Below are 27,972 nucleotides of genomic sequence, written 5' to 3' on the forward strand. Positions count from 1 at the left end.
AAAACAAGTTTCCAAAAATCACTCATAAACTTAGAGTCCCTATCACTGACTATGTCTTGCGGTAGCCCGTATAGTCTAAACAATTGCTCGATAAACTGCCATGCTAATTGCGTAGCTGTAATAGTCTTCCAGTTCGGTAAAAATCTAGCCATTTTTGTCAAGCGATCTACCACAACCCAAATAGAATCGTGGCCTTGATGTGTTCTTGGCAATCCGGTAATAAAATCCATGGAAATACTTTCCCATTTATTACCTGGGATTTGCAAAGGATGCAACAACCTAGCCTGTCTAAAGCGTTCAGCTTTATTTGCCTGACAAATTTAACACTTGAGAACATAATCTTCTACATACCCTTTCATCTTTGGCCAATAAAAAGTGTGTTTCGCTAACGATAGCGTCCTGTGTACCCCAAGGTGGCCAGCAGAAGGGGCGTTGTGACACTCCTTAAGAATCTTGGACCTAATGTCCGGGATCTGTGGTACATAAATTTTGTCATTACGGAATAGTAAACCATTTCGAATCATCCACTGGCCTACTATCAGTCCTGCAAAGCCCTCTCAATGACTGAAATAAGTCGGTAGAAATCTCAATGAACGACAAAGTATTCACCTCTCTAATTCGACTAAGCGCATCTGCAACACTATTCATGGACTCTTTTCTATAACGAATCTCAAAATCAAAATCTTGCATTAACTCAGCCCAGCGAGCTTTCCTTCCTCTCAAATCATCCGCATCACACACATACTTGATTGACTAATGATTAGTCAATACCACAAACTTGGAGCCATATAAATAATGTCTCCAAACCTTGAGAGCATGAATCACAGCATAAAGCTCTTTCTCAAGGGTTGGCCAATGAGATTGAGTGTCGTCTAGTTTTTTGCTTTTAAAAGCAATCGGTCTACCATCTTGAAATAGAGCAACCCTGATGGCATAGTCACTCGCATCAGTTTCAAGAACATAAGGCCGACTAGGATCGGGTAATGCTAAGATAGGTGCTTCCTTGACTTCATCTTTCAAAAGTCTGAAGGCCATATCCAAATCGTTATTCCAAGTGATAGGCTGATTTGACTTACGTCCACGACCTTTCAATAAGTCGGTCATCGGTATTGTGAGCTGAGAGTACTCCCACACAGATTTTCGAAGAAAAACATCAAAACCGAGAAAAGAACGAAGTTGTTTAACTGTTCGCGGTATAGACCAATCCAGAACCTTATGAACTCGGTCATAGTCAATGCTCAATCCATCTCTAGTGATCTTGTGTCCCAAGTAAATGATGTCTGTTATAAAAAACTCACATTTACTTAACTTAGCATATAGTCGATTCTGTCTTAAAATAGATAAGACAATCGTGAGGTGTCTAACATGATCCTCAAGAGTACGACTACATATCAAAATATCATCCAAAAACACCACCACAAATTTCCCCAAATATTCACGAAAAAGATCGTTCATCATTTGCTGGAAAGTGACTGGAGTATTGGTTAACCCAAAAGGTAATACGAGAAACTCGTAATGGCCATACCTAGTCCGAAAGGCGGTTCTTTTGACATGCATTTCATGAATACGTATCTGGTGATAGCCAGTACGTAAATCTATCTTCGTGAAATATTTCGCTCCTCCTAACCGGTCAATCAGGTCATCTGATCTAGGGAGAGAATAATGGTTCTTAATTGTCAGTTTGTTCAATCTCTTATAATCTATACACATTCTCCAGGTGTTGTCCTTCTTTCTCCTAAGCAACACAGGTGCATCCCAAGGTGATTTACTTGGACGGATCTGGCTCATCCTCAAATAATCTTCGAGTTGTTTAGCCAACAACTCATATTCCTCAGCTTGGCTCATCCTGTAAGGTGGAATACTGACAGGATGAGCACCAGGGATCAAGTCAATACGATGATCTACGGCCCGTTCAGGTGGTAAACCCGCTGGCAGTTCCTTAAGAAATACATCTTGAAACGAATCAAGTATCTTCTGTAATTCTTTGCTTTCAAACACACTTAATTCATTGACATCCATAGAAGGGATGAGAAAGGAAGAAAGTGGAATCAATACACAATGAAAAGCGGTATACAAAGAAGAATCCATTATATTTCCAAAATCAACTATATTTACAAAAGGTCCCTGAGAGAGATGTATACAATCACCTAAAATACTATACTGGGTGTTCCTATGCTGAAAAGAAAAAATATGACTAGACCAATCTATCTGGACTTGAAGAGTCTTAAACCACTCAATCCCTAATAACAAGTCTACATTTTCTAGGTGCATAACATAGCATTCCAGAGTATCTTTGTAGTCCTGAATATCACGATTGTGACTAACTCTCTTAATCTCTCCTTAATTACTCCTTAATCTCTTATTAACTGAAAGGACACCTGTGAAGGATCACACCCTTACACATGGGTCACTATCAAAGGACATGTCTATTCATTAAAAGGCACACCCCTAAGTCCAAAGGACATAACCGTTGACTCAAGAGCCACACCCCTTCCCAGGGATGTGTCTCTTCACTTGTACCCTTTCGGCCTCTATTTAAGAAAGGCCCCTGTCTCAATGCAAATAACTCAACTCAATCTTTCTTGCAGCATTTGTCTTATGTTTATTAATTAAGTCTTAATCATATTAATAAATCATGTTAATAAAGCTATAAAAGCTTTACAGTGGTATCAGAGCAAACTTTTTTCTGCCCTGTGAGATGCCCAAACACTAACCCTAATCCTAAAATCAGTCCAAACCCTAATCCTAAAATCAGCCCGCCCAAACCCTCAAATTGGGTGTAGCAAGTGTTGAATGGAAGAACATGAGAGAATGTCCCATTTAATTTTACCCAATTTTGCCAATTTTGCTTGATTAAGCATTTTTTCCCAAATTTTTTTTTTTTTAACAATGGGAAGCAAAGACTCACACAAGGGTTGCATCAATGTGTTGGCATGCTGCCCCGTGTTCCTCTAAGAGGTCTTGAGCGCATCCTTTCGGGCTGAATCGTTCTCCAAGCCAAGGGATGCGACCTTTCTTGTTCACAAGCAACAGTTCACGTTTTTTTAACGTGACGTTTCACAAAAAAAAGAAAAAAGCCTTATGATTTAAGGCTTATACTTAAGCCTTCTATACACGTGGCTTCCACCAGCCACGTGAGCAGCCGGCAGCCAGCAGCCAGCAGCCAACGGCCACCCGACCAGCGAACGGCAACCCGCCAGCGCAAGGAAACCCGGCAGCGACCAGTGCACACACAAAAATAAAAAATAAAAAAGAGAACCCAACGGCCAGCTCCCAACTAGCACATTTATTTATTTTTTTAAAGGGAGAACCCAACGGCCAGCCGACCAGCGCATTTTTAAAAAAAAACCATAAACTTACCTTGCGGGTTCCTACGAAATGGCACCTGCCTTGGTCTTCTGCACACCAACTTGCTGCCGCCTCCCTTCCTCGATAGCAGCCTTCTTCATTGCTACGCTCCTGCGGTCTATGTTGGTGTTCTCCGCGGCTTGACGGCTACTACCTTGGTGCTTCTTCTCCAGCAATACTATTTATTATGGCAACCTCCTTCAGGTGTGATCTTTCAATTTTCTTGAGTATACACATTTCACATAAAGTGGAGTATTAACATATCAACAACCCGCCATTTCATTCTTTTGCGGGCTCTCCACTCCTCCGGGGCCAATACCCCTTTTTACGGGATCACGTGGACACACACTACCCTCTTCTCCGACGGCTTATGGCAGAGGAAACCTATGACTTCAGTTATTTACAGGATACACCCTCTCAGTCCATAGTGCCCTCTCCTACCCGTGTTTCTCCACCAGTCCCAGCCCCTGTTCCAGTGAGTGTGCCCCCCTTTTTCCAGCCCACTCATTACCGCATACAGATAGCCACACCGACTTCTCACCTCCGAGAATTCGACGTGTGGGTGATCCGTGTTCGTACTTCTGCACAAGATCTGGATCATTATTGTTTTATACTCGGGCGTCATCCTTATCTGGGCGCTATCCTCCCCGAGTGTAGCATCATTTTTCATGAATATTGCACTTATTCTGAGGACATTTATCCATCTTCATTCACAGTGCGCCCCTCTACACCGGAGTATACACCCTTGACACCAGTAGTTGCCTCTACTCCTGTACCTTCTTCTCCAGTAGCAGACTCTCGTGCCAGCCCAGTCCCAGAGGATTGCCCTTACTATACTGGATGGTCTATAGCCGCTTCACCAGTACGTAGCCTCTCCTCTCGGGATTTCCAGATGCCGCACCCTCCAGCCGATGGTTCTTACTAGAGCCCAGCGGCATCATCAGCAGCAATAACCCCCAGAGCCTCATCAACCTGAAGCCTCTACATCAACATCTCCTCTCATGGCAGAACCTGTTGACATACCAGCCCTTCCGTAATGGCAGTCAGCTTTGCAGCAACTCCAAGAGTCTATGGCATCCTTGGCCTCTCAGATCCAGCAGCTTCACACGGATCGCCACTCCTACACAAGTTCCGTACCAGCAGCAAATGTTTCAGCAACAGTACCAGCAGACGAAGACGTCATTCCTTCCGAGGTAGAAGGCGACGACCTTAAAACTCTTTATGGTCCTTTACAAGCCAGTAAAACAAAGAAATTGGAAATTAAACCCCCTGACTCTTATGGTGGTCAACGCAATAAGCGCATCTTAGACCAATGGCTCTACAAACTGCAGTTATACTTTGAAACCATGACCCTTTCTGACTCCAAAAAGGTGACTTTTGCGGTATCCCTCCTCAAAGACACTGCTTTATTATGGTGGCAACCACGACAGCACTCTGAAAAACGGTTACAACGTGTGGAAAAAAATCGAGCGGGTCCTCCGTAAGCAGTTCATACCTGCCAATGCGGATTTCCAAGCCCGTACTCGCTTACGCCATTTGGACCAAACTGGTTCCTTGGCCTCTTATATCTCCCAGTTCACCAACTTGATACTGGGAGATTGATTCTTTGTCCCCAGCGGACGAACTTCATGCCTTTGTTGAAGGGCTTAACCCCACACTGCGTGCCGATGTTCAGAAATATGACCCTGTCGATCTTGCCGATGCCATAAGCGCATTGCAGACATTAATTCTCGAAATCCGGCCTCTTCCGGTCGAGCTAATGACTTTCAGAAAGCCAACCGATCTCGTATGAACCGAGATAGTCGCAGAGAGTCATCTAGCTCTTCTACCTCCCGGCCTAATCCCCAATGGAATAATTCTCAACACCCTCGCCGATCAGAAGGATCGTCCTCTTTTCGGTTCCGACGTTCTAACTCCTTCCAACCACGCAGTTCGGATCGTGGACGGGACCAAAGACGTGACCAATCTCGCAATCCTCGTCCTTCTACTGTTCCTTCTGGACGGGATCAACAAAAGACAGGATTGTGCACAATTTGTAATGGACCTCATCGTTGGTTTGAGTGCCCCAAAAGACCAACCCATCGACAGAATTCTAATGCTGAACCCCCCATTTCTGCGGAGAAACCCCTAGTTGCTGACAAAGGAAAGCGTGCAGTAATCACCATGCTATTGCACATGCTTCAGTAATTACCGCTACTGCTACAGCACAAACTGCCTCTTCACAGTTGCCTCACCGGTCTACTCAGGTTTTGGTTCTTCAAGGTTCTATTTCCAGTCACCCTATTCAGGTGCTCATTGACAGTAGGTGTTCTCATAATTTTGTGGGAACCACCTTGACTCAGAGATTGAAGATTCGGACTTCTCCAAGTACTATTGTTTATGAAGTAGAGCTTGCCGATGGTTCCACATCCTCGTGTAACACCATTGCCAAACACCTCTCCTTTCGACTTCAGCACTATCGTGACAAATTGGATTTCCAAGTCATGAATTTGGTACATTATGATATGATCCTTGGTCAAGAATGGCTGTATCAATATGATCCCCTGATCAGTTTCCGGAACCATTCTATACAATTTGCTCAAAATGGTATGCTTGTGGCTCTCGAAGGAATCAGAGACTAACCTTCTACACCAACCCTTTCAGCTCTTCAAGTGAAACGGTGGGTCCGCAAGAGTGGTTGTTCCTCAGCACTTTTGATGGTCTATTCAGCCAACGACCCTCCCGAGGACATAGATACAAAGGTGACGTATCTCAGGCAACTTTTCTTTGCTCCATACTTGGATCTTTTTCCTCAAGAGCTTCCTGCGGTCCTCCCACCTCGTCAACCAGTCGACCTGGCAGTGCTCCACCTACTCGTGCTCCATATCGAGTTTCTTTTACGGAATCTCAGGAGATACAGCGACAACTTACTGAACTTTTGGAGAAAGAACATATTCGACCAAGTAAAAGCCCTTTTGGAGCTCCAGTGCTTTTGGTGAAAAAGAAGGATAAGTCTATGCGTCTTTGCATCGACTATCGTGTCCTTAATAAGTTAATTATCAAGAATAAGTATCCTCTTCCACGCATTGATGAATTATTTGATCAATTGCTCCATGCAAAGGTCTTCTCCAAAATTGATCTTAAGTCTGGATATCATCAAATTCGCATTCGCGAAGGTGATAAATAAAAGACAACTTTTCGCGAAGGTGATAAATATAAGACAGCTTTTCGCACAAAATATGGTCATTACAAGTACATGGTCATGCCATTCGGGTTAACCAATGCCCCTGCAACATTTATGAGTCTGATGAATGATCTTTTTCGTCCTTTTTTGGACAAGTTCGTCATTATTTATCTTGACGACATCCTGGTGTTCAGTCGTAATATGGAAGACCACAAGGCACATCTTAAGATCGTTTTCCAGGTGCTTCGAGACAATGCTCTTTATATTAATCCAGGCAAAAGTGAATTCTTTAAGACATCCTTTGAATACCTTGGACATGTTGTTTCAGCAGACGGAATTTCCGTGGATCCAAAGAAAATACAAGTTATTGTCAATTGGCCAACTCCCACAAACATCCATGATGTTCGTTCTTTTTTGGAACTTGCCAATTTCTATCACACAAAGGTTCATCGATTTTCCGAAATAGCTGCTCCTCTCACCGAACTTTTGAAGTCCGCTCCTGCATTCCAATGGATTGAAGCCGCAACACAAGCTTTTGCAAATTTAAAGACAACTTTGACAACAACTCCTGTCATGGCTATTCCAGACCCTACTCTCCCCTTTGATGTTTACACGAATGCTTCTGATATTGCCACTGGTGCCGTCTTAATGCAACAAGGACGTGCTATTGCGTTTGACAGTCATAAGCACTCTGCAATTCAAGGAAGATACCCGATATATGACAAGGAATTTTAGCTATTGTTCATGCCTATCATGCATGGAAACATTATCTCCTTGGTGCGGATTCAGTATCATTCTTTGAAATATATCTTCGCGCAGCCAGTTATGAATGCTAGGCAAGCACGTTGGATCGAATTCTTAGCCAATTTTCATATGACAATTGAGTATGTTCTTGGTCTTACCAATATTGGTTGCGGATGCCCTCAGTATGCTGTCAGCTTCGGTCTTGGCTATTTCTACAATTGAAATGGATATTCCTCAAAGTTTCAAGGACCGTTATTCAACAGATCGTGATTTTGGAAATGCATTTCGAATTCTCAATTCTCAGAATGCGACTCCTTCCGACTTAAAGATTTATGGAGCATATACAATAGTAGATGGTTTATTATATTATCAGGACCGTATTAGTGTACCTCATGATACTCATGTTCGAAGAGTATTGGTGAAAGAAAGAACATCACGAGGTCACTTATGCTGCACACCCAGGCATCAACAAGACTTATCGTCTTTTGACAGCTACATACTATTGGCCTCAAATGAAGCAAGATGTTATTAAGTTTGTTACAGCGTGTCTCTCATGCCAACGTATGAAAGCTAGCAGACAAGTTCCAGCTGGTCTTCGTCAACCACTTCCAGTTCCCAATGAACGCTGGGAAAGTATTAGTATGGATTTTATCACTTCATTGCCACGTTCTTCTAAAGGCAATACACAGATTCTTGTGGTGGTTGATAGATTTTCTAAAATGACACATTTCATCCCGTACAAGAAAGCAGCCCAAGCTTCAGATATTGCAGTACTATTTATACAGTATATCTTCAAACTCCATGGATTGCCAAAATCTATCGTTTCGGATCGAGATCCAAAGTTTACAGGACATTTTTGGACTTCGATATTCAAGTCTCTTGGTACAAATTTACTCTTTAGCTGTGCTTATCATCCTCAGACAGATGGACAAACGGAACGAGTTAATCAAATTCTGGAAGAAATGCTACGACATTATGTTCAGTCTCGATTAGCTTCATGGGAAGAATATTTACCTTTGGTGAAATTTGCTTATAATAATTCTTATCATTCAGCTATTGGAATGACACCTTTTGAAGCAGCTTATGGCCATACTCTCCTTATTCCTGCCAACTTTGTTCTTCAACATAAAGTGGCTTTAGCAGACCACCTCATTCAGAAAATGCAAGATATTCTATTACAAATTAAGGATAAGATGATCAGCGTCCAAGAGCAATATCAACGCACTGCTAATAAGCGTCACATTGAATTTCAAGGAGACTTGGTATTATTATATATTGCCCCTCATCGATACAAGACAGTGAAATCAATTTTCCCAAAGCTTCGCCCAAGATATTATGGACCCTTTCGTATTATTAAGAACTCATCTCTCAGTTATAAGTTGGAATTACAACCTTCTTGGGATAGAATTCATCCAACTTTCCACATTTCTTGGCTCAAGAAGTTTGTGGACGGTGATTCTCCAGTTATAGATCATTTGGATTAGATTATGTTCCAGAAATCGAAGATGAACACATACTCTTAATTCCAGAGATAATTCTTGATGTCAGACAGAAAGAAACACAACATAAACTCACTACAGAATTTTTGGTTAAATGGAGAGATCTTGATGATTCCGACTCTACTTGGCAAAGTGATGAAGACTTACAGGAATATCCAGAACTTCTTCGGGAATTCTTTCAAAGACAACCATCTCTTCTTAGCCGGAGTCTTATTTTAAGTAGGAGGGAATGTCACGATTGTGACTAACTCTCTTAATCTCTCCTTAATTACTCCTTAATCTCTTATTAACTGAAAGGACACCTGTGAAGGATCACACCCTTACACATGGGTCACTATCAAAGGACATGTCTATTCATTAAGAGGCACAACCCGAAGTCCAAAGGACAACCGTTGACTCAAGAGCCACACCCCTTCCCAGGGATGTGTCTCTTCACTTGTACCCTTTCGGCCTCTATTTAAGAAAGGCCCCTGTCTCAATGCAAATAACTCAACTCAATCTTTCTTGCAACATTTGTCTTATGTTTGTTAATTAAGTCTTAATCATGTTAATAAAGCTATAAAAGCTTTACACTGAATCCAGATTGGTAGCATCCCCACCTTTCGATCCCATACTTGCCTTCCCGCAGGTCGGCGTACCTCATAGGTATGATCGCTGGGTGTCGTATCAAGACTCAATTTCTACACAAGTTTGTAGTTAACAAAGTTGTGTGAGCTGCCAGGGTCTAGAAGAATGTGAATTCTATGGCCATTCACTTCTCCATAAACTCGGAGAAGATCATGCAAGCCAAATACTTTAGAGTTGAACAGACAATCAGAGCATATACTAGGGCGAGAAAGTACAGTAACTGACGTACCTGTCAAAGACAACTGGTTAGCTGCCTTTGGCTTGGGTCCTGCATTGGTCTTTGCACCCTTTTGCTTTGGGCACTCGTTACGCATGTGTCCTTCTTCTTCGCAGATAAAACGTCGTCCCTCCTTCTTGAGCTTCAAAGCTTTAAGGAGTCATTTCTTCTTCGCTGGTGTCGAACTTGAATTCTTCGAAGGTTGGTCCGAAGACTTTTCTTCAATCATGTTAGCCATAGGTGCAGAGAACTTTCTTTTATGCTTGTTCCCTGCTCGGTAACGAGTTTCGACTTGGAAGAGACCATTGTGTCATCATAGATACGAGTTGAATGAATGGCCTCGTCCAATGTTTTGCATTTGTTATTTTTAACCTGTAAACGGTATGAGTCTAGTAAACCACCTACGAAGAACCCCAAAAGAGTAGTGGGATCCATCTTTGTAGCTTTCATTTGCAAGTCCCTAAACTTCTGGAGGTAGACCTCATAAGTGAGGTACTGCGAGGTCATGGTCAAAGCTGTAAACCGGGCAACAACATCATAATCATCCTCTTTCTTGAGGAATTTCTTCTTGAAGACGTCTTCGAATTGTGCCCAAGTTGTTGGCTTAGGGCAAAGTTCCTTCCACCAAAGCAAAGCTTTGCCTGAGAGGAAACCTGCTACTAACTGGATCTTTTTTCCATCATCATATAAATGAAACTGAAAATGGACCTGCCACTTATGTAGCCAAGTGTCCACGATCTCCTTGGTACGCTGCTTTTGCTCGCCCCCGAACGGTTCCGGAGTAATATTGGGGCCTAAAGCAGAGGCCAAGGTATCCATACCCGAAAGAGTAGAGAGGATAGTGGTCAAGAGAGATGGAGTTCTGCAAAGCTTATATCTGGGCGGCGATTTGTGCCTAACGTTCCGAAGAAGAAGCTTCGAGAGCAACTTTGAACTCTTGGAAATCTGATTTTGACACATAATCGTCAAAAAGATCGGCATCGGTATCTTCCGTAGCCGGCAAGCCTTCGCATTCGACAAGGGGATCCAACTCCGATTCTTGGGTCGACATCATGAAGAGGGCAAGTGGAGAGAAAATTCGATCTTTGCACAATAAAAGTGCGAGGGAACTGGAGAGCTTGAGAGCTTGAAAACTCGAGAGATGTGTGGCAAGAGGTCCACTTAAGGGGTTTATATAACTGTCCCCAAAAGCTACTTGAGCTTTTGCTTTTGTGTTTATATATATATATATATATATATATATATATATATATATATATATATATATATATATATATATATTCTGCTTTCTTTTAAAAAAAAACACCTTTAAACCTTAGAGGGGACCTTTAAACTTTAAATGGGTCTTTAAACCTTTTAATAAAGTTTAATCCAAAAAACGAAAGCAAAGCGTATGTTTTGTTTTTTTTTTTCAAAAAAACAAAAACTAAATTCGAACACTGGTATGCTTTCGTGTTTTTGCTATGCCCACCTGAAAATAGCGCCACCTGCCGCCTGCGTGGCGTGAAGTCGCTTGCGTGGGACTGAAGTCGCCGACGCCTGCGCTCATGCCTTGCCGTCTGCGCAAAGGCGTGGCTGCCTGCGCACGGCTACCTGTCCACGCTGCACGCTTGCGCACAAGCTTTGCCGACTGCGCATAGGCATGGCCACCTGCCTGCCTGCGCTGCGTAGGCTTGGCCGCCTGCCTACTTGGCTGCCTGCCTGCGTACGGAGCCTGCCTGCCTGCGCACCGGAGCATGCCTGCCTATATGCCTGCGCCCACTGCCTGCGTGCAAGTCCCAGCCAGCAGTACCCTGCGCATACAACAGCCGGCGATCCTTTCTCACTCTCTCTCTTTTTCTCTTACAACAATAGCCGACTGGCTTTTTTGCTTTTTTTTTCTCTCTCAACTATTCATGCGATTGCACAAACACGAATCTTCAGCCTTCTTCTTGCAAAGCAAATCAACCCTACTAGACCACCTTCTCGGTTCTTTGATGAAAAAAGCACATACTAACTGAAAAAAAACAGCAGCATGCATAAACAAAACAGCAAGCTTCTTGAACACATACCTTTCTTCGACCTCATCTTCTCTACCTACTGACTTGCTCGTTCACGAGGCACGCTCTGATACCACTGTCAAATCCCCACCGGATCTCCTCGTGGAACGCTCCTGGTACGAGACTCGAAACCTGCAAACAAACTAACAACATGGGGGTGCAGGCCTGACTCACCTCCCAACCATGACAGCCGTGGGCAAGCCCACAGTCTTGGTTGTCCCCACCGAGCCAGGAGCTGAGCTAACTAGGTTGACGTACCGACCAATCTCGAGGCCCGCGAGGGTAGCTTCGTGGCGGTATGGGACGTCGCGAGGAGGAGATTGGTCGGTACGTCAACCTAGTTAGCTGAGCTCGTGGCTCGGTGGGGACAGCCAAGACTGTGGGCTTGCCCACGACTGTCATGGTTGAGAGGTGAGTCAGGCCTGCACCCCCATGTTGTTTGTTTGTTTGCAGGTTTCGAGTCTCGTACCAGGAGTGTTCCACGAGGAGATCCGGTGGCGATTTGACAGTGGTATCAGAGCGTGCCTCGAGATTGCTACCGGCCTCGGCTGCGTAAAGCAGGTGCACGTCTGCACTAGATCCAGGCTCCAGACCATAGAGCTCTCACAAATCACGCGAGACTCTATATATGACTAATGACTAACCTTGGCCACCCTTTTATAGGCTCTTGGCCGGTCATCGGGCGTCCACACTTGGGCGCCTGCCCGTCCATACTTGGGTGCCCGCCCGTTAGTCTATCCCTAACTCAGCTCGCCAATCAGCCTGTGCCTAGCTCCAAGCTTCCCCAAACCTCGAAGCTAGTCTTGTGTGCGTGTAGCACACGGTAGATACACACTGTGCACATGAGAGAGAGAGAGAGAGAGAGAGAGAGAGAAGAAGCAAAGACAACACGATACTGGGTCCCAATTTACCCACTGACGGGCCCGCCCCAGCAAGCAGAAGTATTTGCTTATATTACTTTGGAGAACTATTACAATGCAGAGAACTTACTAAGACTTGCCTAACGGAGGCTGCCAAATGCAAGGACATTTAGACTAGACGTCTGCTAAACCATCAAGTGGCATGAACTTTGAAGCCACTTTGGATAGCCTTATGCACACCCAGATTTGCGAAGGGAGATGCACTACTGCTGAAGCAAACTTCAGAGCTGCCTGTCGACTGACGAACTAGGTGCTTGCCTGTGATTTGTGCTTGCAAAGACCAAGGTCTTCAAGCATATATATCAGCACTGGGTTCTATGAGAGTACTGATTTATGAGATGGATTGATGCAATGGAATGAGGGGCTGCTTTTATATGGGTCCAGGCTGCTGTTCAGTGGAAACATATGACTGTTGGCCAGTTTACAGAAGCTCACGACCTGGTCTTACAAGCATTAAATGCTGGGCTTGGTCTTTTGTGAGATTCTCGCTGCTGTGGCATCAGAAGCCGACTACTGTCCCCAACTGGCCAATAGGGCTCCTAGCCCCATACAGGCTGCCGACTGGTACTTAGGGCTCTCCCATGGGCTGGCCAATGGCCTAGCCCATAAGCCCATAAGCCCATGTGTTGCTATGCCCTGTGGGCTGGCCAATAGGCTGGCCCATGTACCAAGGTAACTACATGCTGTAACATGCTCTATACCCTGACATCTAAGGCTGGGAGACTATGTTAGAAGTCATCTCCTGTCTATTTGTATACACCAGGGCCTCTGTTGTGGGTGTGCCCGCCCGTATATCATTTTTCCACACTCCCCGTATTTTTTCCCATTTTTTCCTAGTGGCTGGAGGGCTGCCAGGTGATGCCAGGAGCACTCTGAAGCTGGCCGACTGCATCTGCATCAGTCGTGGGCTGTAGGAGTGCTGGCCGACTTGATCTGCTCAGGCGTAGGCATCTGTAGCTGGCCGACTGCTATTTTCAGCAGTCGTGGACATTTTACACAGTCGTGGGCACCTTCTGGAGCTGGCCGACTGCTCATATGGAGATGTATATATTGCCCCTCAGCCCCCACCACTTTCTCATTCAGTTTTTCGGGATCTTGTGTATAGAGAAGAGTTTACACACCTATCTCTCTGTGTTTCTTGTGCTGATTATTTTCTGCAGTCTACTTGCTCTTGTCTACCCAAGTTTGGTTGTCATTTCCGCTGCATATTCTGACATGGTATCAGAGCCCTAGGCTCTAGGAGATCTTGGGCGTTTTTCTGAGCAAGAGGGGGAGCAACAGGTTGCTGATCGGTGGACTGTTTCGGGCTGAACGGGAAGAGAAGGTGCAAGAGGAAGGCGGGCAAAGGGGCTGGACATTTCTGATTTTCAGATTTTTTCCCATCCACCCACCCTTTCAGGATACTCTCCGAGATGGCAGATTTACTAGAGATGGCTGAGAAGCACGTGAAGATTCCGACTCTCCCCACGTTCCCAGTGGATCGGCAGTTGGACGGGTCCAATTACGGCATATGGAAGGTCATGATGGAGTCAGTTCTGGAGTCATATGATCTTGCTGATTTTATTATCATAGGTGTGCCACGGCCGGAAGCTGAGGAAGGGGAGTTATTATCGACGAGGAAGGACCGCGAGGCACAGGCACACATGTGGGACCGTGTCAACACCAGGGTCCGGTCGTTTATATTCCTCAATTGCACACCACAGGTGATTAACCATGTGAAGCACATGACGCTGGCGAGAGGCATATGGGAGCACTTGGCTTCTTTGTACAACAGGGTGTCACCCATGAAGCGGATATCCTTGGAAGTGCAGATGCGGGTTATGAACCCTGCAAAGTCTTCGACGATGCGGGAACACATTAACAAGCTGCAGGCCCTTCAGCAGGAAGTCCTTCAAGCTGGGAAAGAGATATCATCCAAAGATATGGCCATCACGTTACTTTCCCACTTGCCTGGTCAGTATTCTGCTTTCTATTCCTCGTTGATCACTAGTGGCAGGCTCAGCACCATTACTTGGGAGGAGCTTGTGCCAATGGTCTTGGACCCTGCAGGAGGAATGTTTCACGAACCCTCCTCACGGCGGAGGTTCGGAGGCCTTAACTGGCCAACGATCGAAAGGCCGTAATACCAACAAGAACAAAGGGAAGGCTTCACCGGAGAAGTCTTCCGAGAAGAAGCCTGATCCAGAACGAGAGAAGCTGAAGGCCGAAAGATCGTGTAATGATTGTGGCGAGAAAGGCCACTACTGGAGGAAGTGTCCTGAGCGGACAGGGAAGAGTGCTGAGTCCTCAGCCTCAGCTGCGAAGACTCCGGCATTTGTGCACTTGGAGATGGTGGACTCCGATGCTTCATCATCTTCGAGCGAGGAGGCAGTTGGCTTCACCGCAAAGGATACCCGGGAATGGATTCTCGACAGTGGTGCTTCCAGGCACATGACTCCATCCCGTGACTTCTTCCTGGATCTGAAACGGCAGTCAGGTCGTATTTTTATTGGCGATAACTCCACTATTCCGATACATAGTGAGGGCCGGATGGAGATTATTCCCGACGGCAAGGGGGGCAAGCATGCTTCCCGTGTCCTTTATGTCCCTGCTCTGGGCTTTCATCTTTTGTCAGTGCATGAGGTATGCAAGACTGGCTTTCGGGTGGAATTTGAGGAGCATTCAGTTGCTCTGAGGGACCGTGAGACAGGCAAAGTTGTTTGGGAAGGCGGTGTGGAGAACGGCATCTACAAGCTCTCTGCACTCTCCTCACTGACAGGCTCTCAGGTCTAAGATTTGTGGCACTTTCGTTTTGGCCACTTAAATGTGGATGTTTTGCGGCGCGCCTTCCGGGACCAGATGGTGGTTGGCTTGCCAGATGTTGGTAGTAGGCAAGGACGCTGCAGTTCTTGCATACGTGGTAAGCAGCACAGGGAATCCTTTCCGAAGCAGGCTTCCAGGCGGGCTTCGAAACCTTTGGAGTTGATTCACACTGACTTGTGTGGACCACAGCAGATACCATCCTTGGGAGGATCTCTCTACTTCATGCTGCTTGTTGATGATTGTACCAGATTCACGGTGGGTCTACTTTCTTTCACAGAAGGACCAGGCTTTTGCTCGGTTCAAGGATTGGCACGTGATGGTGGAGAAAGAGTCTGGATTCCAGGTCAAGACTCTTAGGGCTGACAAAGGAGGTGAATTCTCCTCGACTGTATTTTTCCGGTTTTGTGCAGATCATGGCATCAAGAGGGAATTGGCCAATACAGGATCACCTTCGGAGAATGGAGTTGTTGAACGTAAGAACAGGACTGTGGTGGAGATGGCGAGGACCATGCTGGAGCATCGAGATCTTCCTCGTCCACTTTGGGATGAGGCTGTGGCAACAGCTGTCCATACCATTAACCGCTCTCCGACGACTTCTGTACCCCATATGACTCCATTTGAGGCATATTTTGGCAGGAAACCCGATGTCTCGCACTTCCGTGTCTTTGGGAGTGACGCGTATGTACATATTCCGAAGAAGCAGAGGGGGAAGCTTGACTCCAAGTCCCGCAAGCTGGTATTTGTGGGGTATAACTCTCTTTCCAAGGGATACAGGTTGTATGATCCAGAGAGGAACGAGATTGTTGTCAGCCGGGATGTGGTCTTTGACGAGCATGTTCCAGCATCCACTGTCGAGGAGCCGCCACTTCTTGGAGATCCAGAGGAGTCTGATGATGATTCCCAGTCTACCACTCCAGTTGATCCACCTCAGTCATCACAGGAGGTTGAGCCCGCAGCTGGAGTTGAGCCCCCGAGACCACAGGAGGCTCCACGATCTGTTCGAGTACCTAGGTGGTTGTTAGACACCCTTCGGGAGTCAGGTGTCACGGAGCTACCCTCCGAGTGGACCACAGAGGACGGCCCTCGAAGATCACATCGAGTTCGAGATAAAAGCAACACGGCGGAGCTACTTCAGGTGAACTATGCTCTTATGTCTCGTATCATGCGGGATAAAGAGCCCACTTCCGTGAAGGAAGCCCTTTCACAGGATACTTGGAGGGAAGCCATGCAGGTGGAACTAGACGCCATCGAGAAGAACAACACTTGGGAGTTGGTACCGAGGCCGTCGAAGCGGTCAGTCATTGGTGTCAAATGGGTCTTTAAGACCAAGTACGCGGCTGATGGGTCGGTGGACAAACACAAAGCCAGGCTCGTGGCTAAGGGTTATGCTCAGCGGCCAGGTATCGACTACGAGGATACCTTTGCACCGACAGCGCGGATGACCACAATTCAGACCGTTCTTGCCCTTGCTTCTTCTCAGAGGTGGCCCGTGTACCAGATGGATGTAAAATCGGCGTTCCTTAATGGTGACCTGCAGGAGGAGGTGTACGTTGAGCAGCCTCCAGGCTTTATTGTTCCAGGATCGGAAGGGATGGTTTACAGGTTACGTAAGGCCTTGTATGGTCTTAAGCAGGCTCCACGGGCTTGGAATCAGAAGATTGATTCCTTCTTTATTCGGACTAGATTTCAAAGATCGGTTGCAGATCCGAACCTGTATCTCTTTCGGGAACGCGGCATGGTCACACTCATCATCCTTTATGTGGATGATCTCATTCTCACCGGCGGTCATGTGGAGCACATTGGAGTGACGAAGGCTGCCTTGTCAAAGGAGTTTGAGATGACCGACTTAGGCTTACTCCACTTCTTCTTGGGATTGGAGATCTGGCAGACCCAGAGGGGGTTTTTCGTCTCTCAGCAGCGGTATGTTCATGAGTTGCTTGAGGCCTTTGGGATGGAGAACTGCAAGCCTATTACTTCGCCGATGGACCCGAACACAAAGTTAACCGTTACAGATCCTTGTGAGCCAGTCGATGCCTCGCAGTACCGGAAGTTGGTTGGTTCGTTGATCTGGTTGCTGAACACCAGATTGGACTTGAGCTTCTCCGTGGGGCTGTTGAGCTCTTTTATGCAGACGCCATTGAAGACTCATTGGGACGCAGGATTGCGGATCTTGCGGTATCTGCAGAGTACGAAGGATCTGGGACTCTTTTACACAGGAGGGAATGGAGTCAAGCTCCAAGGTTGGAGTGACTCAGATTGGGGAGGAGATCTAGACACGAGGAGATCTACTTCAGGATACACTTTTACCCTCGGCTCAGGAGCAGTTTCTTGGAGCAGCAAGAAGCAGCCAACTATTGCCCTTTCTTCGACAGAGGCAGAGTATCGGGCTGCTTGTGGTGCTGCTTGTGAGGTTGTATGGCTGCGGAGGCTGCTAGGCGAGATGGGGTTTCCACAGAGGGAGCCCACAGTCATCCAGTGTGATAACCAGAGTTGTATAGCTATTACTCGGAACCCGGTTTTCCATGCCCGGACCAAGCATATAGAGATACAGTATCACTTTGTACGTGAGAAGATCTTGGCGGGTGACATCTTGCTACTTTATTGTTCAACGGAGGACAATGCGGCGGACCTCTTCACGAAGTCTCTACCTCAGGCTACGCTCAGGCAGCACTCCAGCTCCCTGGGGTTGGTTACACAGCCAGGAGCTGAGAGGGGGTGTTAGAAGTCATCTCCTGTCTATTTGTATACACCAGGGCCTCTGTTGTGGGTGTGCCCGCCCGTATATCATTTTTCCACACTCCCCGTATTTTTTTCCTATTTTTTCCCATTTTTTCCTAGTGGCTGGAGGGCTGCCAGGTGATGCCAGGAGCACTCTGAAGCTGGCCGACTGCATCTGCATCAGTCGTGGGCTGTAGGAGTGCTGGCCGACTTGATCTGCTCAGGCGTAGGCATCTGTAGCTGGCCGACTGCTATTTTCAGCAGTCGTGGACATTTTACACAGTCGTGGGCACCTTCTGGAGCTGGCCGACTGCTCATATGGAGATGTATATATTGCCCCTCAGCCCCCACCACTTTCTCATTCAGTTTTTCGGGATCTTGTGTATAGAGAAGAGTTTACACACCTATCTCTCTGTGTTTCTTGTGCTGATTATTTTCTGCAGTCTACTTGCTCTTGTCTACCCAAGTTTGGTTGTCATTTCCGCTGCATATTCTGACAGACTAACCTACATAGCTCATGCCTAACATGTCCCGGACTAGGGCTCACAATGGGGCCATGGCATACGACAATTAATCCGAAAAAGGGTACTAAACATCAGTACAAGTATAGCACTCTTGACAAGCCAATGTGTCACACTGCACCTCAGTGCATGGTGCATGTGACACACAAAGGAGCACCGATTGCAATCTGGTGACTGCAAGTAGCTCACTGTCTCCGAGCAGAACCTGCAAGTGTACTATAATGTAGAATAGTGTAGAGATAGAGAGTGTAAAGAACCCAACAACGCAGTTTGCTGCTATAGGTCAAGGGCGAGGTTAACGAAGACCGGATGCAGCAAAGGTGCGGAGATGGTGGAAAAACCCCAAAGAAAACTGTCATGAAAAACCCCCAATAATTCCAGTCAGCAGGGCAAAAACAGGGGCGGTACCCACGTAAGGCCAAAAGGGGCTGAGCTCAGCCAGGAAGGTGGCAAGAGTGGTGGTGCCGCCCAAATTCTTGCCACCCTAGAGGGCTGATCCGATGGTGCCACCGGCTGGGCTGGGGAGGTGGAGCACCGGGCACTAGTGCCGACAGGAACAGGGCCGCGCACAGGCACTCGGGGGTTGACCGCAAGGGTTTCGCGGCTGCACATAGACAGGAGGGATGGAAGCAACGATAGAACGTAGAGATGGCAACTGCCTGTAGGATGTCGACTTTGATACCAAATGTTAGCCAAGGATTGCAAGTACACAGTCATATGAGAGAGAGAGAGAGAGAGAGAGAGAGAGAGAGGAGCACACAACTCGATAGTGATAGCATTTGATAATGAGTGGTGCCAAGTACAAACCATAAATAACAGCCAAATGATAAGAGTTAGGAGGATGTTCACATGCTGGGGGAAAAACCTCCAAGTGAGGGAAAAAGTGCCCCAGCTATACTAAGTGTATTCACACATCACTACCATCTGATAAATGTCTACAAATATAAAGTGGGAAAACCTCTTTGAAGACAGCTCAAAAACAGAACAAAAAAAAATACTCCGTGCCTTGCTGCCTCCTCCTAGCCTTAAACAATGGTAGGGCTAGCCATTTGTGGAAGTGCTTTGTGCAAGCCTTGGGCCTGTCATGGCTGCTCTTCTACCAGTTGCTGCCCATGATGTGTTTAGATTTCTCTTGTGGCCTTGCTGCCCAAGCTGCCATAATGATACTCTGGATGCCTAGCTCCTCCATATAAAAGACCTTGTGCCGATAACTTTTTCCCTAGCTGCTTACTGCATGAAAACCCTGCAGTCAAGCTGCTTTTGCCATCTCTGCAAAAGGGGGTTTGTTCTGGCTTCAATACCTCCTAATGCTTGTGCACTTTTGGTGGATCAACTTTTGCTCACGCCCTAACTACTTATTTAGAAAACTTGCATAAAATAAATTGAATCCTTACACTTGCAGCTCCAATCATCATAGACTCGTTCTTCTCTCCCAAAATGGACCTCATCGTTCAGGCTTGATCACTCATTTTGTACTCATCTCGCATCCCTGTGGCTTGTCGTTCGGTGCAACTGTGTCAAAGAAACCTTACAGATTTCTTCAACTTTTGGACACTTGTGATTAATTTATGTGTCAAAAAATGTAAAATTTCATGTTTGAAAAAAAATTGACTAATGTAAGCCAATCTAAAATAGCATGAACTTTTAGTTCTTTAAGCAAATAGGACGGATTTGATGCATCACCTATATATACCAAAGGAAAGTTCAGGTTGTTTCCCAAACTGAACAAAAACCAATGAGAATCCACTCAAAGAGATTCAACTCATCAACTCTCTCATGTATATCATAGACTTCGTGCTATGACATTGTCACTCACGTTATCAGGCCTCACTCCAACGCAAAATGAGACAATAACACATTATGTAAAACTTGTCGAAGAATAGTGCCATTACTAAGATGATGAATCCGCAACTAAAAACTGCAGTCTCTGTGATATTGCTGTGCTCATACAAACGCTTAAGCTTAAAATGTGTCAAGTTATGTTTTCAAGTATACTTATGCAAGACTGTTTACCCGCTTAAGATCCCAAAGTTTACCTGGTCAATGTTTTGGTATCCAGCAAAAACGTAGAAGAGGTTGCCAATCTGGATGGCTGCACCATCAAGGCGATCCACTGGTGCCGGTGCCATCTCTTGCCATTCTAAGAATGTAGAATCCTCCTCCCGGAGAACTTGGGTGACAAGCATGCTCTAATACAATTTGCACCAAAGCTTTTCAATAATGAGGACAAGATCTTTAATTAAGAGCCGGAAGGAACCTCAGATATCATGATGTAAAAGAAGGGATCATTGATAAGCACACCTGCTTGCTCTGATGTAGGGCTGGGGATGAGGAAGGGCGCGGCCAGTTTGCGAGTAGAGAGCGATACGCAGACGCCCACAACACATTGCTCAGAAAGGCAGCAAGCATAAGACCCGAACACGTTGCAAACACCACGTACTTGATCCACCACAACTTGCCAGTCGCAGCAGAAGGCGGCCGGGGCACCTTCTTTTGCTTCCACTCCATCGACATCATCGTGTCTCTTTATGCCACTGATGTCGACTCAAAGCACGAAGTCGGCGGGCGCAGAGTGATCTGATTAAGGAGCGCTGAGCTTAAAATGTCCATTTGGTCACAGTAGCTCGACTTACTTGGTGCTGAAACTGTTCCGGGAGGTGTCAAACCTAGGGGCTCACTACCATATATTGTATATGTATGTAGTAAAAGAAGCCAAACTTGGCCAACCGGTTTTGTTAGGAATAAGCCACACCCCCAACTTTTCGTTTGGGGTAATTAATTAACTTTGAAGATGCCTTGGAAGATTGAAGATGCTTTGGATTCGACGGGAGTTCAATGTTGAGTTCTCTTTAGAAGATGGTACAACGTTTTGTTTGGGTTAATTAGTTAACCTTGAAGATGCTTTGGATTCGACGTGAGTTCGATGTTGAGTTCTCTTTAGAGGATGGTATGCATGTTAGCCAAATTTTGCATGGCTTTTTCCTTTGTTGTTGGCAGCATCGTCGTCATGCTCCCTGCCTGTGTTGCGCCGCATGGAAAGTTGACGATGATGGTTCTTATACGGTTTTTTGATGGTTGTTTGCATGGTCGTTGGATTCGTCAACTTCTCCACCTCTGCATTGTTGCTTTCTCTCGTTTGGAAGCACTTATGGATGTTGTGCTCCTTCTCGACAAATCGGGCTTCTCAAATATTTGTATCCCATGCCAGGTCTTTGCATGTCTTCTTTTTATTGTTTTCTTTCTCCTTACACCATCACTTTCTTTTCTTGTATTATCTGTGCTTCTATTTAATGGACGATGACGCTATTTTCCTCATCTGCGTTCGGAGGGGCTTCTAGACGACATGCTCCTTCTCAAGAAATCCGATTTCTTGAGGATTTCTATCACATGGCAGGTCTTTGTATGTCTTTTTTTAATTCATTTTCTCCTCCTTGTGCCATGACTTTCTTTTTGGTCTTGCTTTTCGTTCTAATTAATGTTGCTCGACGATGTTCTGCTCATGTTGGCGTCTGTTGCTTTATGTGTTCTTTATTTGAGCTTTGTCAATCCCGCCTATTATGGCCCCCAAGAGAAAACCGCTCCATGATATCATTAATCTCATAAGAGTTGATCGGCGTCCTTCCACTTTCCCTTGTCGCGATCGTTATGCATCGACGTCAGCCGTCCCTACAGCTAAACTTGATTCGCAAAGCAGCAACCATCAAGCTCGATTGTTCCAAGAGGTCAAGTTCATCCAATGTCACAGCCATCGACCTCCATTGTTCCAAGAGATGAAGTTCGTCCAATGTCATGCCGTGTTGTGACTCCTCCCAAAAGAGCCTTCTACAGTTTGCAATTTACATGCAATGAAGGAGAAGCTTGGTCCTCTGGTTTGTATTTCGTCCTGCAAATAGTTGACATTCGATTTGTGTTGCCTGCTCTCAATTTTCCTTTTCTTAATGCTAGTAAACTGAATAAGTATTACCCCCAGCATTTTGTTTAGGGGAATTGAAATAAAAGGTTAGATTAATTCATCTTACTCAAACAAAACGTTGGTTGTTTAAAGTAAAAGGTTTCATTAATTCCTCTTCGTTTTCATTTCGCATCGTCTCACCATTCTTTTATTTTTGCTTTCTTCTTGTCCACAATCCATACATCGTGATACAAAAGGTAAACATCCAATGGTAAATGAAAGAAATGTTGACTTGAAGCTGTCTGTGCACAAGATACCTCGCTTCCTACTAGCAGAGAAGAAAATGAAGCTATTTAGAGTGTCAATAATTGTAGTAGCCATAAAAAATGGAGATATTAATTTGTCATGCTAGGAATCACTAGAAGAGTTTCTAAGAATGGATTGCTTAAAGGGTTTGTTTACACTAGAGAAAGGAGGTACTTTGAATCATTCGCATTTTCAAATGGTTGTCAGTCTTATGGCTCCATCGCTCATAAGTATTAGCAAATCCATCGAGTGGTATTTGGGGTGGGACTTTTTCAAACCAGAGGGTGCCTTAGTGATGTGTGTAGGGCTTTAAGGCAAATTAAAATTGAAGGCACGGTAGGGTATTGCATGAAAGACTTGCAGAAGCCGCATTTTAAAATTCTTCTCACATAACATCTCCAATGAAGAGATAATGAGAGGACGTGTCAACTTTATGCTCTTTATGGAGGATGAGCTGATTTAAAAAACAATGTGTTCTTGTCGCCCGTTAATCTCTTTGAGCGGGCTTATATATTCATGGATAATTACATAGCAAATAAGCTTGGTGCTTCGCTCCAGAGTACTCTCTTAAAAATGGTATGCACAGGAAAATATTATCCTATGGCTTTATGGATAATTCCCAAGACTAGATTTGGCATGAATAGGAGAAGATCTTCAATCAGCAGTTTGGAAAGTGATGAAGCTTCCTCAGCTAACGCATTGCACAGACATAAAAGAAATCTTCTTTGTAGATACTCTAGCTGTTAGATATTTCAATCCAGTACATGCACAATGTCACAGAGTACAACATGAAGATCATAGAAATGAAGACGATGATAGAGTGTACAGTGATGAAGATGTGCATGATAATCATGTTACAGAGGTCAGCAACCATGCCAATCCTATCATCATAACGATGATCAGGAAACTTTGTCATAACAAGGTTTTTTAGTTAATTTTTTAAACTTTTTTTGGAGCCTCATGGAAACATGGACTTGCATTGGCACATGCATCAACCTATTTTTTTTAATTTTTTATTTGGGTGATAACAAAGCACACCCACTAGTGCCATGTGGTAACATGGGCCTACATTACCATATGGCCCACATAACCCTAATTTTTTTTCCCTTTTTTGGTGATGATGTGGCACCCATCGTCCACCAGTGCCATATGGTACTGTGGGCCTACATTACACATACACATGTAACTGGCACCCATCGATACCACATGGCATAGTGGGCCTACATTATCATGTGGCACACACAACCCTAATTTTTTAAGATTTTCTCTTGGTGATGCTATGGCACCTGGTACCACGTGGGCCTATGTTGTCACATGGCACACACGATGTAACCATCATTTTTTCTAAAGATGTTTTTGGCACTTACAACTTTCTCTGGGCCATGGCACCATGGGTGGCTCTTCTTTGATGGGAACAAGGATGCATAAGATCATTGCACTACCTCTTGCAAACTCCTTCGACTTCACTAAAGGTGATGTTGGCACATGAGTTGAGGTGGAATCTACTGCTCTGCATTCTTTTTAGAGAGAGAGAGAGAGAGAGAGAGAGGCCACATTTTTTTTTCCAAGAGCTCACACTGAATGTTTTATGTGAACTAAAACATGAATTAGCAATCTATAGAGGCTTAGGGTGTGGGTTTTCTTGACTTTGAAACCCAAGTGTAGAGTTTTATGTATAGAGGCCTTGCATTTCTAGAGCAGCTTGGTTGGGATCCAAGGAAATGTCAACTATGAGGAATCTAGGCAAGGCAAGTTGCGCAACCACCACATCTCCATTAACATGGCCCAAGCTATTGTGACCTAGAAATTGTGACCTAGAAAAGGAAGACTAGGAAGTGAACCTCGCCATCCACTCTGGTGGGGAATGACCACAGAAAGTGGTCTAGAACAAAAACTGGCATTCATGGACATAGATGCTAGCCATAACCTAATTTCCCACAAGACTTGGTGCACGCTACATAAACCATCATTACCATATTTCACATTGGAAATAATATGCTTGATGATGAAGGTGAATTCTTGCAATAACAACATCCACCTTACCAATTTACCTACTAAATCTTGCTTGGTACAGCAATGCCTTGTGATCCACATGAAATTCAAATAGATTTTCCAACAAGTAATGCCTGAAATTCTTGATAAAGTAAATCATTCCCAATGCTTCCTTCTTAGTAGTTTGTCTTTGTCTTTATAAGTCTTATGCTTGCATAATACACTAGATAAAACCAACCCTTTTGTGCTTCCTACATTAATACACTCCTAATGGCCACATCTGATACATCCCCACATATACATGAAAGATTAGCTCAAAGTTGGGTTACTACAAGATGGGTGTAGTTTGCTAGCATCTTCTTTAGATTCCGAAATGCCTCCTAATGACATCCTCCAGACCAGGTATGCTCAGTGTTATTTAGAGAGTCAGACAAATATAGTGGTGTTGCAACATTTGCTAAAAATCTCAGGAATCTACTATGCCACTTGATTTGGCCAAGAAATTTGGCTAGTTCCTTGATGTTCCAAATTTGGTTCTTGCAACTTCACAATTACCTCCACCTTAGCTGAATCCATTGCCAAACCACTTTGCTGACACCACATAGCCTAGTAGGGATCCACTGGTCACCCCACTGCAAATGTAGACTTTGCTAGATTCAGACTTAGCCTTGCTTTGTTACACTTTTCTAAATATAGAATTAGGTGATGTAGATGCTCAGACTTCTTTCCAAACATGCTAAAATCATCAAACGAAAACTCTTATAAATGTCATGAGACCCCTACCCCCTATCCTACATTAATATCCTATTGCTTGGCAACCTCAACAACTTTCTCACTTAGCTAGGTGGAATAGACCTTGCACTAGGAATTGAGCATGATTTTTCCAAATAAGATTGTCCACTTCATAATCCTCACAAATAAGAGGCGATACAATTTTCATGGGGGCCCCAACGATGTCTTATTTCTTGATTACGAAGAAGGACAATTCTACCCTATTTTGCTAAGATTTATACATTCTAATTCTAAACTCCCTATTTTAATCCAATTTCTCTAAAGTTTACAAATAGATTTGGTCTCTCGTTTAAGAAAGCATCCACAACTCGGGTTCACCCTGCCTCTTGCTTTTCAGTGGTTTAATCCATCAACTTTAGCCAACTTAGAAGGCTCAACCTAACCCCATCCAGTCCCATGGTCTTGCCACATTGGACATGTGGAGCCGCCTGTGAACTCACACACCCGTAATTCCCTTATTCATTACACACTCACTCAGGGCATAATTCACTCACACACCCCATAGAAAAATTATCCTTTTATTAAATCAACAACATAACATAACTTGTGTTAAAATGCTAGATACGTAACATCATCAATATCAATGATATCAAGTATAAATCTATAACATAACCATGATTCTCAAACAAGAAAGGCATGCACCACTATGCCATCCAATGAGGAGCCCATGCTTCTCACAACCAGATCCTGCAACAATCATGAATATCTTAATGGAGTTGCTTCTGGTAGCCCCTCATACCACTCCCAATGCACGAAAACACTCTAGCCCACCACTCACATAGCTCATATGAGATCATCACTAAGGAACAAAACAATCCCCAGGCACCCTACCCAATGTTATAGGAGTTGTGTCTGTTTCTTACACTAATCATGCTCAAAACACACCCACATTTGGCTGAGATGGGTCAAGGTCTCAGACAATTGTCTTTATAGTATGATTCACCACTTGGATGGTGACATCCCCACGGTAAATCTCTCACTTGTGTGAGGTTTCACAAGAAAACAAGCAATGAATACAATGTCTAACAAGTAAGACATAATCCCTCCATAATCCATACAATCCATGCATCATACATGCAAATTGAGACCATCTCTTAACTTAGTTGCACATAGCCATTAATGCAAGGTCTCTAAGGAGTCATATCTAACTTAGAATCTTTGTTAACTTTTTCTTCTCTAAGGCCTTAAGTCATCCAAGATTCTCCTACTAGGATTTTGCAATTCTAAGGCCTTAAGTCATCTGGAATTCTACTACTGGGATATTATAAGTCTATTTCTTAGCATTTTAAATTGATCTTAACCAAGAAACATTTCATTGGGTCTGGATTAAAGTATCTAAATAATTATCAACTCTTCTTTAAGACTAAGGTCAATTAAGTCATATCCTTAATCTTATATTAGGATTCTAATTTAATTCATGATGATAAATCTTCTTGAAGAAACTTTAGAAAATCTCTCATCAATTTCTTATCCCAAAACAAAGTTTGTTATTCTAAAGGTTCTTATTTAAGTTAAGACAACTTGGAAGAGAGAGAGAGAGAATAAGTGTTCTTCACCTTTCCCTCCTTATGCATACTCTTAATCATCCGTAGGTTTTTGTCCCCTTTTACACAATGCAATTCTTCATTCACACAAAGTAAGGACACCCCTCCTTAGAGTGATCAAGTTCAGCTTCTTTAACATCAACTCAAGTGCATATAAATACAAAGTGCACAGTGCACATTAATCATAATAATTTTAGCATAGGCCTTAATTTTTTCTAAGAGGTTCTAACCCTATGATTTCTTTGGTTCCCTTGGTCTAAATCATCTAGAGGACACAGGAAAAAATTCCTTGTTTTGAAATTAGTACATTTACATCCCTACAAAGACTCTAATTTATACAATTTAAGTGTATTTTGGTGCACATTTGGGTACATCTCACTTAAGTTGGCCCAACACTCATGGAACCAAGAGAACTACTTTAAAACTCACCTTAACTTCCCATAAGAGAATGTGCATTTTTGACCTAAATTGTGATTTTTAACCTAAGATCTAGAATTTAATATTTTAATACTAGGGTATAACCTTTTTGCTAAGGTGGGGCCAAGTGCATTAAAAAATTAAGAGTTCTTTTATCAATCTTAGTCTTCAAAAATTCATACTTTAGATTTATGAAATTAATCTTATCCACTAAGGTGTCTACATTAAGTTTATTTTGATTATTTGACAATTAAGCATAATTACTAAATTTAATTTTTAGCTTCATATACTTCAATATTCCATGTGTACACTCCCAATTTTTGAGTTAATTTCCAAGGAAAGATCAAGAGCCCATTATTGATAAAACTATTAATTTATACATTTACAACATAAGGTAAAACATAGCCTAAGGCATAAATTAAATCCATAAT

General features: G+C 44.2%; 1 protein-coding gene across 1 annotated transcript in view; it reads right to left on the reverse strand.

Moving 5' to 3' along the window:
* LOC147633637 (Galactose oxidase/kelch repeat superfamily protein) overlaps positions 1–21,249 on the reverse strand; it is a 62,776-nt gene extending 41,527 nt beyond the window's left edge. Inside the window, exons 1-2 of the mRNA XM_086806782.1 lie at positions 20,900–21,249; positions 20,635–20,787 (exon numbers count right to left, since the gene is read on the reverse strand). Of these exons, the coding sequence (XP_086662908.1) occupies positions 20,635–20,787; positions 20,900–21,115 (369 nt within the window). The 5' untranslated portion in view covers positions 21,116–21,249. The remainder of the gene's footprint in view (positions 1–20,634; positions 20,788–20,899) is intronic.
* Between the last annotated feature and the right edge of the window lie 6,723 nt (positions 21,250–27,972).

Source organism: Cibotium barometz, chromosome 12 (assembly GCF_041138505.1).
Source record: "Cibotium barometz isolate CiBa-2024 chromosome 12, ASM4113850v1, whole genome shotgun sequence".
NCBI classification, from domain to species: domain Eukaryota; kingdom Viridiplantae; phylum Streptophyta; class Polypodiopsida; order Cyatheales; family Cibotiaceae; genus Cibotium; species Cibotium barometz.